The 14,568-nt window shown below is 44.0% G+C and overlaps 1 protein-coding gene across 28 annotated transcripts in view; it reads left to right on the top strand.

Moving 5' to 3' along the window:
* Positions 1-14,568, top strand: part of MBD1 (methyl-CpG binding domain protein 1) — a 51,420-nt gene that overhangs the window by 7,308 nt on the left and 29,544 nt on the right. For 10 of the 28 annotated variants that reach the window (XM_032422650.1, XM_032422651.1, XM_032422654.1 and 7 more), the window contains 7 exons: positions 53-352; positions 446-583; positions 925-1,059; positions 1,146-1,207; positions 7,030-7,363; positions 11,144-11,373; positions 12,031-12,204. In XM_032422650.1, the coding sequence (XP_032278541.1) occupies positions 53-352; positions 446-583; positions 925-1,059; positions 1,146-1,207; positions 7,030-7,363; positions 11,144-11,373; positions 12,031-12,204 (1,373 nt within the window). Of the gene's footprint in view, positions 1-52; positions 353-445; positions 584-924; positions 1,060-1,145; positions 1,208-2,382; positions 3,963-4,137; positions 6,016-7,029; positions 7,364-11,143; positions 11,374-12,030; positions 12,205-14,568 lie in introns of those variants that run through there. The other 18 variants (XM_032422658.1, XM_032422660.1, XM_032422662.1 and 15 more) reach the window with 12 other exon arrangements.

Here is a 14,568-nt window from a genome sequence, read left to right on the forward strand (position 1 = left end):
TGGTGGAGTTGGTCACTGCACCAGATGGCCATAACACCCTGTCTTTCTTCAGAAGCGTCTGCTGCCTAGTGTCTGGGCAGGATCTGAGGATGGGGCAGGGCCGCCCCCACCTTACTCTCGTCGAAAGAGACCTGGCTCTACTCGACGGCCCCGTCTGGGGCAGATACTGAAGACCTCCTTGACCACACCCACAGCCCGATCAGGCCGTGCCCAGACTCCAATGAAACAGGAAACAGGCAGTGGCTTTGTGCTACCCCCACCTGGCACCGACCTTGTGTTCTTACGGGAAGGTGCAAGCAGTCCTGTGCAGGTGCCTGGCCCTGCTGCAGCTTCCACAGAAGCCCTGTTGCAGGTGAGGGTCCTATCTTATCCTGCCCTTCCCAGCCCTACCCAGCCTTGTGCCAGGAAGCTGGGACCAAGTCTGCTGCAATCCTCCTTCACACAGGAGGCCCAGTGCCCTGGCCTGAGTTGGGTTGTGGCCTTACCCCAGGTGAAGCAAGAGAAGGCGGATGCCCAGGAAGACTGGACACCGGGCACAGCCATCCTGACTTCTCCTGTATTGCTGTCTGGCTGCCCCAGCAAGGTGGGGGTCAGTGATGGGTAGTCTGTGAGCAGAATGATGGTGGTTCTTTGAGCAGAGCAATAGATGTGCTGATTGCAGCCTCACCATAAAATTACCCCACCTGTCTGGCACGTGCCCCACCTTCCCCAGGCAACTAACTTTGCCTGCTTTGCTGTCCAGCTAACAGAAAAATGGAATTCTCTGAGGAATGGGAAAGGTTTGTAGGCTGAGAGATGGATTTTCTGGGCTGAAGTGTGATGGAAGTGGGATTTGTCAGCACACTGACAGGTTGGTTGATAAGAGACTCTTTCCTCAGGCCAACCCTGCCCTTCTGACTGCTGCCTGTTTCCCACCTCTCCCAGGCAGTAGACCCAGGCCTGCCACCTGTGAAACAAGAGCCACTGGACCCTGAGGAGGACAAGGAGGAAGAGAGCAAGGATGACTCCGCCTCCGACTCGGCACCAGAGGAGGAGGCAGGAGGGGCTGGCACACCCGTGGTCAGTGCTGGGGGGTGCTTCACCCTGCCCTGAGCCTGCTTTAGCCCTGTTGGCCATGATGACCCATGATATTAATTCTTCCCCAGATCACCGAGATTTTCAGCCTGGGTGGAACCCGCCTCCGGGACACAGCAGTCTGGTTGCCAAGGTGTGCCCCGCACAGTGAGGGGTGGTATGGGGTTGGTGCTGGTCAGATGTGGGCCCTGAGTTTTACAAGTAGAGTCAGCAATTTGGTATGATGCAGTGGGAGGTAAAGGCTCATATCACTGCATTGATCATGATCAGTGAGGGGTTATGTGCAGGACCTTAGAAATTTCTCCTGAGATTTAGGTCAGGACTTTCCTTGGGTATGTGTTGGGGGGTGGGTGGAGGGACAGGGGTCAGTGGAGGGTGAGGACTTGATTCCTTGTGATGAGATTTGAAAGAAAATTGTAAAAGCCTGGTCCACATCTTCCTAAGAAAATCCAGAAGGGGTCAGGTTTAATATATAAATTCTTATTTAGAGAATCATCATTTGGGGTCTTGAAGGCCTCTGGAGTCTCGAATAGATGACAGGTGGGCTGGACAGTGGTGGGTGGGCAGGAGATCTGGGCCCTGAGATGGCTCTGATCTGGGTCCACATGCAACTGCGCAATCTCAGGCTAGTCCTCCACCTCCTAGAACATCCTTTGTGGATGGGGTTGGGCTGTGTTTCTTGAGCTTTTCCTGAGCCTGTTGAGGTTATTAACAGTTTTAGCTGCTCCATAGAACTGTCCGTGCAGGCCTGGCAATAGGATGAAGGATAGCTGCCCCTAAAGACAGGGCTGGCGGGAGGAGGATGGGAATGCTACCTCCTGCAGAATGTTCACAGGCTGTGCACACAGCCCCAGACACAGGCAACATAAATTGTTGGCCTAGGCACCTGGATTCCTTTGTTCCCACAAACTAGTTTCTGCAGGCCAGAAACTCCTTCATCTGCCTTGGGCAATTACAGAGGTACTGACTGAGTACCTGCTGGGTACTCTGCAGTGTGAGAGATACAGTGGTGAATACAATGACCCTGGAAGGCTTATCCTTCAGGAGACACGGATTCCTGCCTTCAGGGAACTTATCATCTAAGTGAGGAAACAGTTTCCCTGTGTGTGATATCATTACATGTTAACAGAGAAGGTAATGATGTGTTACCTTGTTTGTAATGGAATATTTTAAAAGTGAGAAGAGAGATAAGGGATAATTATGGGGAAATGGATGGTGGGCACAGAATACTAGGAAATGGTTTTGTGATGCTCCATTTTGCAAAGAGCGAACTTCATTCAACATACAGACCTGCTCCCTCTTCTCTAGGTCCAAGGACCTTAAAAAACCTGGAGCTAGAAAGCAGTAGACTGGAGGCTTCTGCAGACTGTAGGATTCAAGGTGATATTTAAAGACTGGCTTTATGAGAGAACACTGATCTACTCAGAGGCTGGACCGTAGACCGAGGGGCTTATGTAGGATTCAATAGGAACTGGAAAAACCTACCACCAAACCAGAGAAGCAGGCCTATTCAGTACTTTGAGCTTATAGCAGAAGTAAGCAGGAAAGGAAGAGAAAGAATAGAAAGTTGTTGCATCTGCTCCCAACTGGTGCAAATCCCGGGAGCTTGACTGTGATAAGAAGTGTGGATATTACAGGTAGGGGATCTGGGGTGGAGAGGGGATGTAAAAGCCACCACAAAACAGCCTATACAAGCCATCTTCATGAATAATCTTTCAATGGCTTCTGGATGAGACCTGGCGGTGTTTCTGAACATTTCCATTTTCTCAGAGAGACAGCATTGGAAAGTGTAATGTGAATAAACGAGGAAAGGAACTCTATTTGGTTAGTTCCTCCTACTGATATAATTTATTTAGTTCTCCAATCTTTTTAGGAAGACAATAGTTTTTGCCCATTTTTGCATATGGGAAAACAAGACTCAAAGAAATTAAATAACTTGTCCAGTGTCAGACAGCTAATACCAGTAAGCCTAGAAAAAAACCCCAGGTTGTAAAAACCTTGTTCTTTAAGCCACCAAACTGTAAGCTGTAATCCTATATCCAATAATGTGTAATATTATAGTAACAGAAGTTTCCAGTGACCTTGAAAACAAAGTGGATTACCCTAAACAGAACAAATTGCTTACGCTGCTGCCTCTAGCGTGGTTTAGGGAGTGCCAAGGCTGTGTGGATTCGGTCACCTTGTCACAGCACTCATGCATTCAAGAGACTGGGTTCTTCTGAGGCCTTAGGTGTTGCATAATATTCCTCAAACACTAACAGACGTCCTTCCCCAGGGGTCACTGTCCATTTTGCTTGTTGCCCTCATTCTCCTCAGCCAAAGCAGTCTTCAGAAGTAAAGCTGCCAGCCTGGTTTGCTGACAGCTTGCCTCCCCTGCCCGTTGATGACTTTTGTGCTTGGTTCCTGCCCTTGGCCCCTCTCTACTAGGGGTCCGAGTTCCTGCTTCACGTCCTACATAAGGGCCGGTCTTGACGCAGTCCCGCCTCACTTCCCCGTTCTTCATGAAGTGCCAAAAAGTTCAGACCTGTGGTTCCTTACGTAGCCAGCTTTACAGGGCTGTGACTGAGTGCATGCCTCCTTAAATTCTGTAGCCTTTGTATCTCCCCCGCCTTAGTCTAGTCCAGGCCCTGCAGCTTTAGATAATTCAGATGTAGATTAGACATTTCCCCACTGTTAACCCTTTCTGCTACCCTCTCTGCTCTTTCCTTTGCTTTACCTTCTTGAGCCAGAGACAAGACTGGGTAATTTTCTGGTATTGTTTTGTTCTTCCCAGGACCCAGCCACCCAACCCTAGTATTCTGTGATGTCTTATATGAAATTTATTTGATTGGCATTCAGACTCCTAAGAGTCTGGTTACAGTGTGTATCACAGTACAATCAGAAAAGCAGCACCACTAATACAAAGATTTTATATATATATATATATGTATATATATGTGTGTATATATATGTATATGTATATTTTAAGGGACTTAATAGGGATTTGAGCTTATGCAGTAGTGGGAGCTGAGTAAACAGTCTCTGTAAGGCTGTTGTCTTTGCATCTAATGCTGGAGCTTGAAGTCTGCAGGGCAGGCAATCGGGAAGGGAAGATGGATGTAAAGTGTGGGAGACGGAGGACACTTTGGCGCGCACGAGCAAGAGCTGGAACCGGCGAGGATGGCCTAGAACCCATGTCGGTGTCTCAGCACCTCCAACTTCGATGATGTGGGTGTCCTGCAGAAGAAGCTGGTGCCCTTCATCACAGAGTTAAATACTCATCCTGCCCAGGAATTAGAGAAGCTGAAGGAAGATCCCAGGGAAAGTGGAGCAGCTGCAGGCCTGACTGCAGGCCTGACTGCTGCCCCACACCAACGAGGTGAGCCAGCAGATAAGTGACAACATGTGTGAACTGCAACAGTGCCTGGTGCGCCTGCACCAGTCTTCCAAGCGTAAAAACAGTATGCTGCTGCTTCACTTCTGTCCTCCAGTTACCATGCAAAATGTCTCTTGTGGCCCATCCTAACCGGAAGCATACGGGGAAGGGAGTGCTGGGAAACGTAGCCTAGTCAAGGTGACTCATTACAAAGCCACCCTGCCATGAATCAGCTCCCAAGGGTCTCACTGCTCACCCGAGGATAACTTGATAAAGCTACGTTGCTGGAAATGCAAAGCTGAAGACCATGGATTTCATGGTGACCCCAGCAAGTACAGAAATACTGTCAAGCCCACCCAGAAAAAAACTGGCTGGTCTCGGCTATTTTTGTGTCATTCATTCAAGTAATGAGAACCTGGCCCATGGTAGGCACTGTACTTGATCCTGGGATACAGGAATGAAAAAGATAGAGTCCATGCAATTTTATTAAATACATCAGTATGTATTACAAATGGTGAATGGATATCCAACTTTATCATGGAATTTAATGGTGAAAATATAGAATTCAGGAAACTGTCGGGAGGACAGCCCTTGTGTGAACCTTGTTGGGGCACAATAGGAATTGGAAATAATATAAATAGTTTCTATCTCTGAGCTGTTCTATTTTAAAATTATTTTAAAATGATTTTTATTGTCCCGTTTACTGTTTCATATATTCAGTGTTTCTTTGGGGAGTGTCTTGATGGTGGTAACAGTGTTGACTCTGAGAAAGTGGGATGGTGGGTGGCAAGATCAGGGTCAGGTTCTGTCCAAGGGCCTTGGGCCAATCGCTTCTCCAGGCCTTGGGGCTTGGCTGAAGGCAGAGGCTCACCGTGCGGGGCGCTGGTCCCGGCCCCGCCCCTCCACCCTCCGAATAGGCCCGCCAGGGGGCGCCGGGGCCGCGGTCAGCCCACCACCGCTCTCGGGAGACGCAGCCCCTCACCCCTGGCCGGGGCGGCTCGGGGGCGTGGCCTCCGCCCGGCTGAGACACCAATCCTTGGCCGGGCTGGGAGGAAAGCCGACTCTTCTTCTTCACGTAGTGGTAAAACAGGCAAAACCGAACTGGAGTTAAGTTACGGGGCACGCCGGGGGTAAGGGTGCAGCACGACGAGCTCTGGACCGACGCCGGGACGTTCGAGGGCAGCAAAGTGTCGCCAGGGGTCGGCTTCCCCCGTCACCGAACTCATTTCGACGGGATCCTGCGGGCTGTACGACCTCTGGGGTGCCCGACTGGCTCTCCTGTATCTCTGCTGCTTTTCCCAAACCCCGCGCCTGACTGAGGGCTTTTTCATTGCCTCCCTTCTTTCCCAAGGGTGTGGTGTGAGGGGTGGTTCCACACAGACCATCCAGCGGGCCAGTCGCCCGTGGGACTCGAAGATCAAGGAACTGACCCTCAGGACTCTGTCCAGGGAACCGAGACGACCTCTAATTTCTTTCTTTTTTGTTTGTTTCAGGCTACGTAAACTCTTAGCAGTAAATGAAAATGAGTATTTTACCGAACTGCAATTGAAAGAAGAAGCATTATAGGAGAAAAAAGACAAAATGAGAATTATTAAAAGAGATTATTAAAAAGAGAAAAAAGAGACATTATTTTGTGGCTGAAAAGCTGAACCAGCAATTCAGGAAATGGAATCCAAATCTAGAAACGTACCGCATACAAAATCCGAAGTGGGTGGATTACAAATGATTAAGGAATGCTAATTTACAGTAAATTGCGGCCTTGCGACGGTCTACACAATAGTTGTACTTTGGTTATTGTTAGATGTCAGTGACTGACAAGGTTCTGATTTTTTTCTATGCTCTAGTGTTCTGTGCTCGCCCCCACTTTAGAAGAGTACCAAAGCGTCATTCTTAATTGGCTCTTAGTTACTACCACCTTGCTCTTGACTGAAGTACAGCTGTGGGCTCCACCTGTGCGTAGGGCTCCTTCTAGGTTCCCTGAGCTGTGTTGCCTGTTCCCCTCAGATACGGATTCTCAGGGCCTCATTACCTGCGCTTCCCATCCATGTCCTCACCCTGGTTTACTGTGAACCGTACCTCAGACTCTTGGTCTTTATTTTGCCCAGCCAGGTCATGTCATTGCCCTCTTAGGCCATCTGATCTGTCCCCCATCCTAGGGTACCCCGAGTCAGCTGTGGTTTCTGCCCAGTGCAGTAGGAAGATGCTAGTAACAGATTTATCATTACTGGTTTGGGTGGGCTGACAAGACAGGCTCTCTAGGCCTTGTCTTAGCTGGAAAATGAGGATAATAATACCTGCTGTTCCATAAACCCTGTAAGACATTTGTGAGGTCCAAAGGTTTTATGTGTGAAAATACCTTGCAAATTACCGTAAAGAACTACACAAATATAAGGTGGTTGTCATGGGATGATTATTACCATCATCAAGATTCACCTAAAAATGCCCGCAACATTTAACCTTCCCACAGAGTATCCACTAACTTTTCTCATGCTTTTAAGCTGATTACAGGATATAAATAGCAAAGTCAATGGAATGTAATTAGATCTTCGCCTTCACTTCGGGTTAAGGAGGCTTATTTCTGCTATTCTGATGAACCCTAGAGGAAGGGAGCGCGGTCGCCGGAGGCCTGGCCAAGGGCGGGGTGAGGACCGCGCAGACTCAGCTCCTCGGCTCCGGGAGGAAGTTGCGAGCACCGGCGTCTATGGTCACCATGGTGACGGGACCGACTTCGGCCCCTCCCACCTGCCCCTCACCCTGCAGGGCGCACCATGGCAACCAGACCTCTGCATTGCGGAAGCTGGTCCCGCAGGTCTCCACTGTTGGGAAACCGCGGCGGACGCCGCCCCCATCCCGAGGGACTCGAAAATGTACAGCCAGCGATTTGGCATCGTACAGCGGGAGGTTAAGGGCCCCACTCCCAAAGTGGTGATCGTGGTAAGCACGGGATGTGTGTGCGGGACCCTACTGCTTTCTGCATCTCCCTGCACTCCAGGCCTAGCCGAGCCCGACCTGGCCCCAGCTGCGGCTCTCTCAAGGGGAGCAGGTGCCTTGTGCGGTGGGTTGAATTTTGGGAAAGGAAGGAAGGATAAGGCCGTTCACCTAGTTCCTGTACTCTGTTCCTCAACCCCCCACCCTCCACCCCCCCACCCCCACCTCACACCAGTTATATTTAGATTCTGTATTTGTAGAATCACCACTTGGGATACTGAGAGTTTTCAGTCTCCAAGACACCCAAAGGAGGTCTGTCCCCTTGTGATGTGGCATGGCTGTCACACAAAGCGTGCTGGGCTGGGGCAGGGCAGGAAATCGGGTCTTGGCTGGTGGTGATTCAGCTGTGTCTGAATCTTGGGCTGGTCCTGCATTCCCAGGGAAATCGTATATGGAAGGGGGATTGGGCTGTGAGGGGTTGTGAGCAGTTACAGTGACCTTCCTGTGCCAACTCAACTGTAACAGAAGTGTCCCTGCAGGCCTGGCAATAGGACAGTTGGTTGCCTCTAAGGCTGGGGTGGTGGTAGGCCAGGAGAATGCTGTGTGCTGCAGAATTTGATGGGTTTTGCTCAGAACCCCAGACACTTGGTCAATGCACCTAGATTCCTTTGTTCCTACAAGTTTCTACAGGCTAGAAAACCTTCATGTGTAATTAGGCAATTATAGAGGTATTACTTGAGCCCCTGCTGTGTCCACAGCACTGTGGGAGATACAGGGGTAAATACAATGACCCTGGGAGGTTTATTCTTCATTAAAAGTCTGATCCCTGCCTTCCTGTTGCTTATTATCTAATTGCAGAAACAATTTGTTCATGCATAAACCATTAAAGGCTAACATGGTAGATAATCATGTGCTATATGTCTGTGATGGTACTTTGTGGAAGAAATATCAGGAATAATGAAGGATGCAGTTTTATTATGCACCACAGTGCACATAGCAATTCTCAGTCCACTTACAGACCTACTCCCTCTTCTCTGGGTCCGAGGACTGTATAGGTTCTGGGTCTGGAAATCAGTACATTGGAGGCTTCTACAGATTGTAGGGTTCAAGGTGGTAATTATAGACAGATTTCATAAAGGACAGAAACTGATCTACTTTGGGTTCTGTATCCCAACACAGAGCTCAGGGACTGGGCTATTGTTCGAGTGCCATTACTTGTGTTGGGAACAAATAAGGAACATGAAAAAAAAAAAAAAAAAATTACCACCAAACCAGAGAAGCAGGCCAACTGAATACTTTGAGCTTATAGAAGAATAAAGAGGAAAAGGGAAAAGTCAGCGTTGTGCATCTCAGATGTCAGAGTGTGATAAGAAGTATGGATGTTAGAGATAGCAGCGTTGCGGTGGGGGAAGAATTAAAGCCACCAGAGATGAGACTTGATGCTAAACAATTCCTCCAGGAGAAAGCAATAAATGATGTAACGTCTGAAGTAACAGAGAACTAAAGGAGCAGTTACGTGGTGAGTGCTGCTTAGGGACCCAGTTATTTAATTCTCAAAATAGTTTTTTAGGAGCACATTTATTTTGCTCATTTTGACAGTTGAGAAAACTGAGATTCAAAGAGATTCATGTACCTTGTTTAAAATCACACAGTTGTTATGGGTAGAGGCCAGAATTAAACCTAGACTGTAAAATACTGTTCTTTAAGACATATAAACTGTAAACTCTCTCATTAGAAACTGTAATTTAACATGTTACAGTGACAGAGCCTTCAGTGACCTTGGAAACACAAGGTAGTGATTAAATCCTATGTTCTCCTGCCTTTAGCATGGTTTAGAGTCGCAGTGTCCAATATGGTAGCCACTAGCCATACATGGCTTTTGAGCACTTGAAATGTGCCTAGAGTCACATGTTGAAATGACAATATTTTGAATATATTGGTTAAATAAAACATATTATTAAAATTAACTTCCTGTTTCTTTTTACTTTCTAAAATGCAGCTACTAGAAAATGTTAAACTATGGATCTGTTTTACATTATATTTCTGTTAAACAGTGTGGATTTCGAGTAATACTGAGACTGTGCATGGATTGGTATCACCTTGTTGTTAGAGAACTCCAGTTCATATCTTACTCCTCCAGACACTGGGCCCTTCCTGACCACAGAGTCCTATACAGGATACCCCAAGCTTTGAAGGGGTTCCTGACGCCTGGCTACTACTCAGGATATTTCTTACCACCCTCACCCTCATTCATCTTTTCAGTCAAAATGTACCTCAGAACCAGGTTCCTGCTCTGACAACTCAAGACAATTGATTCTTGATGACCTTGGTGCTTGGTTCTCAGCCCATATGTCTACTGGGAACCTGAATTCCTGTGTGTATCCTGAACAAGGTGTAGTCTTGACCCTTTTCCACTTCGTTATCACTGAATCTTCATTCATACAATGCCATACATATTAGAGAACAGTAGTTTGTTAATTAAGTGGCTCTAGGCTCTAAATAATTCTGATATGGATTAGCTACCTACCATGATATAACCCCCAACATCATCTGTTTCCAATCCACCTCAGCCCTATCTTATCTTGTTCAGCTAAATCTAGGTACCTGTATGTGTACCTTGAATCTTTTCATCAGGCTATCTACAAATGTTGATTTTCTTTCTTTTCTAGGAGACTCCTTTACCAAGACTTAAGACTAGTATTTTGATAATCCTGACAGTGATGTTAGTGTAATGTTAAAAGTGTAAATTATCAGATTGACTTTCTGCCATATGAGTTAAGAATTTTGTTACTTGTAAATCAGCATCCTGCGGTCTCACTATTCACCTAAGTTTGACTTGATAAAACTGGCTTGAAAATACAAAGCTCAAGACAGTGGATTTCATGATGGCCCCAGGAGGAGCAGAAATTGCATCAAGCCTACCCAGAAATGTTTCCTTCCTCCCTCCTTTTCTCCCTACCTTCTTTCCTTCCTTCACACTGAGAACCAACAGTGGTAAGGCATTATACTTCAATGCTAGGAATACAGAAATGAGAAAGATTGTCCATGTGATTTTATTAAATATATCAATATGTGTTCAAAGTAGTGTGTTTCCAACTTTTTAGTGGAAGTTTGTATTTAAAATGTAGAAATTCAAATTACCCCAAAATATCAGGAGTACTGCCCTTGCATTAAACTGGGCACAAGAGAAATAAAGCATTACTATCAGTTTTTTCCCCTTTTTTCTTTTCCTTTTTTCTCTTCCCTTCCTCCTTCCCTTCCTTCTCAGTAGAGAGTTTTTTTATTGTCACAACTCATTATATATATCCTGTATACTTAGAGATAGTAGCCTCTTCTAGTTGAAATTATTTTGATGGTAACTATGTTGTCTACCCCTGAGAAACAATGTGGGACAGTGGGGGGCAAGATGAAGGTCAGGAATTAGAAGATCCCTAATTCTTGTTCTATACAGGTTTGCCCTGACTATTGGAAGCACTTTGACAAATCACTTAATGTTTCTGAGTTTGACTAAATAATCTCTAGAGTCCTGCTCAAATTTTTAACTTTATAATTCCATGAACTTTCACTCAAGCGGCACTTGGGAAATATTTGAGACTGATTTGATGACATCTTAAGTATAGGCTCAAAGAATCAAACATGTTAAACCTTAGGCACTTAAGCTCTTTGCAGTTGTAGCAGGATTACTTTGATACATCCAATTTTATTTAGTATTGGTGGAGGTCATGATTAGTTGAAAATATGCAATCGGTTTTGGATCGATTGTAAGTGATAATTATTTGTTTTCAGAGAGCCAAGCCTCCCCAAGTTCATGGGGCTGAGCAACATCTGGAAAGAATCCAACGCAGCCATCAGAAACATCATGCTATTTTGGCTTCTATTAAGTCAAAGGAGAGAGATCGCTTGAAAGTTGAGTGGGACCAGCACAATGATCGCAAGTTTGTGGACAGTCTTGTGAAAGCAAGAATCAAGGATGCCATGCAAGGTTTTATCATCAACACTGAAGAAAGACGAAATAAGTAAGGTTCACAAACTGGTGCTTCAGACTATAAAACATTCCCAAAACCCTAATGTAAGATCGACCAAAAATCAAGTAAATTTTTATAGTAAGGATCATACCTGAGATAGTCATATCCTTACCCAATCAATAGCTCCTGCTTGTTTGTATTTTCACTTGTAATAACCCACATTTGATAGAAAGCAAAAGAATATATTGATTTATATTTTGTTACTTTAGTTAAAATCTGTTCATACTCTTGTTGAAGATGTACATTAGTTAATTTGTATGAGATCAAATAAAATATGGCATGTCAGTTTCTGTTGCTTTAAATGAGGACTAGTCTTATTTTATAGAAGACTGCAATGATATTTTTCCATTGTAAAATTTATGATTAAACCTGTGCTTTGGGGGCACGTGGGTGGCTCAGTCAGGTAAGTGTCTGCCTTTGGTCATAATCTAAGGGTCCTGGGATTGAGCCTCCCTGTCTGGCTCCCTGCTCAGCAGAAAGTCTGCTTCTCCCCTGCTCATGCACACACTCTCTCTCTCAAATAAATAAAATCTTTTTTAAAAATAAAAATAAACATGTGCTAATTAAATAAATAAAAGTAAATAAAAACCAATTAGTAAAACGGCCCATGTGGCATGACAGTTTTACTTTTTTTGTAATTTTTTTTAGGCTACGTGAACTTCTAGCATCAGAAGAAAGTGGGTATTTTACTGAAATGCAGTTGAAAGAAGAAACAATTGAGGAGAAAAAAGATAGAATGAGAGATAAAACCAGATTATTGAAAGAGAAGAAAGAAAAAGAGAGACAAGATCTCGTGGCTGAAAAACTAGACCAGCAATTCAGGTAATGATATCAGAAAAACACACAGAATCTGAAGTTGGTGAATGAAAAAATGATTTAGACTTACTAACTTATAGTAAAGTATGGCCTTAAGATGGTATACACGATAGTTGTGCCTCTAAGTCTTGGTAATTATACACATCATTGGATAATGCAGGCACTGAGGTTCTGCTGTTGTTTTGTAGTGAGAAAGCTTTGGACCTACTGTGTTAGCAAATTTTAAATATGCAATATAGTGTTATTGTCTATAGTTACCATACTCTACATTAGATCCCCAGAACTTACTTACTCATCTTATAACTGAAAGTTTGTGTCCTTTGACCAACATCTCCTCATTTTTCCCACCTCAGTCCCTGGAAACCATACCATTCTACTCTCCATACATTCAGTTTTTTTTTTAAAGTGAGAATACAGTATTTGTCTTTGTCTGTCTTAACCCACTTAGTATGGTGTCCTCCAGGTTCATCCATGTTGTCTCAAGTGGCAGGATTTCCTTCTTTTTTTTTTTTTAAAAGATTTTATTTATTTATTTGACAGAGAGAGACACAGCGAGAGAGGGAACACAAGCAGGGACAGAGGGAGAGGGAGAAGCAGGCCTCCCACTGAGCAGGGAGCCTGATGTGGGGCTCGATCCCAGGACCCTGGGATCATGACCTGAGCCGAAGGCAGACGCTTAATGACTGAGCCACCCAGGCGCCCCTCCTTCTTTTTTATATTGACTACTATTCCATTTCACACACATATATATAGGTACATAGATGTGTATGTATATGGTATATATATCACACATTTTCTTTATCCATTCACATAATGTTGTTAGAATGTTTCTGTATCTTGACTATTGTGAATAATGCTGCAGTGAACATGAGATTGCAGATATCAAGGTACGGGAATCTTCCCTGATTCCATTTCCTTTGGATATATGCCCAGAAGTGGGATTGCAGGATCATATGGTAGTTCTATTTTTAGTTTTTTAGGAATCTCCATACTGTTTTTCATAATAGCTGTACCAACTTATATTCCCAACAGCATACAAAGGTTTCCTTTTCTCTACATCCCTGCCAACAATTGTCATCTCTTTCTTTTTGATAATAGCCATCCTAGCAGGTGTGAGGTAATATCTCACTGTGGTGTTGATTAGCATTTCCCTGGTGATTAGTGATGTCGAGTACTTTTTCATGTACTTTTCGGCCATTTGTATGTCTTCCCTGGAAAAATGTCTATTCAGGTCCTTTGTTCATTTTTTAATCAGATTTTTTGGGGCTACTGAGTTGTATGAGTTCCTTATATATTTTAGATATTAACCCCTTAACAGATAACATAGTTTGAAAATATCCCATGATTGCCTTTTCCATGTTGTTGATTGATTCCTTTGCTGTGCAGAACTTTTTAATTTTATGTGGTCCTACTTGTTTATTCTTGCTTCTATTGCCTTTCCTTTTGGGTGTCATATTCAAAAAATAATGCCAAGACCAATGTCAAAGAGTTTTTTCCCTATGTTTTTGCCTATATGTTTTACAGTTTCTGATTTTATGTTTGTCTTTAATCCATTTTGACTAAACTTTTATGAATGGTTTATATAGTAGTCCAGTTTCATTCTTTTTCATGTGGATATCCAGTTTTCCCAATACTGCTTATTGAAGAGACTGTTCTTCCCCATTATGTGTTCTTTGCCTCCTTGTAAAAGATGAGTGGACTACATATTTTCAGATTTATTTCTAGGCCCTCTATTCAGTTTCATTGATCTATATATCTATTTTTATGCCAGTACTATATTGTTTTAATTACTATAACTTTGTAATATAGTTTGAAATCAAGTATGTGATGCTTCGAGCTTTGTCCTTTTTTTAATCAAGATTGCTTTGGCTCTTTTGTGGTTCCATCTGAATTTTAAGATTTTTTTCTATTTCTGTGAAAAATTCCATTGGAATTTTGGTGGAGATTTCACTGACTGTGTAGATCACTGCGTAGTATGGACATTTTAACAATATTGATTCTTCCAATCCAAGGACAAATGATTCCTTCCCATTTATTTGTGTCTTCAGTTTCTTTCATCAGTGCCTTATAGTTTTCAGTTAACTCCAGTTAACCTCAGGTAACCTCCTTGGTTAAATAGTCCCCTAAATATATTATTGTTTCTGATGCTCTTCCAAATGGGATTGTTTTCTTAATTTCTCTTTCAGATAGTTCATTTCTTGTGTATAGAAATTCAGCTGATTTCTGTATGTTGTTTTCATATCCTGCAACTTTACTGAATTTACTGATTAGTTCTAACAGTTTTTTTTGGTGGAGTTTTTAGGGTTTTCTATATATAAGATCATGTCTTGGGCAGACAGTTTTGCTTCTTTTCCATTTTGGATGCTTTCT

This window comes from Phoca vitulina, unplaced genomic scaffold (assembly GCF_004348235.1).
Source record: "Phoca vitulina isolate PV1807 unplaced genomic scaffold, GSC_HSeal_1.0 scaffold27, whole genome shotgun sequence".
In the NCBI taxonomy this organism is placed as follows: Eukaryota; Metazoa; Chordata; class Mammalia; order Carnivora; family Phocidae; genus Phoca; species Phoca vitulina.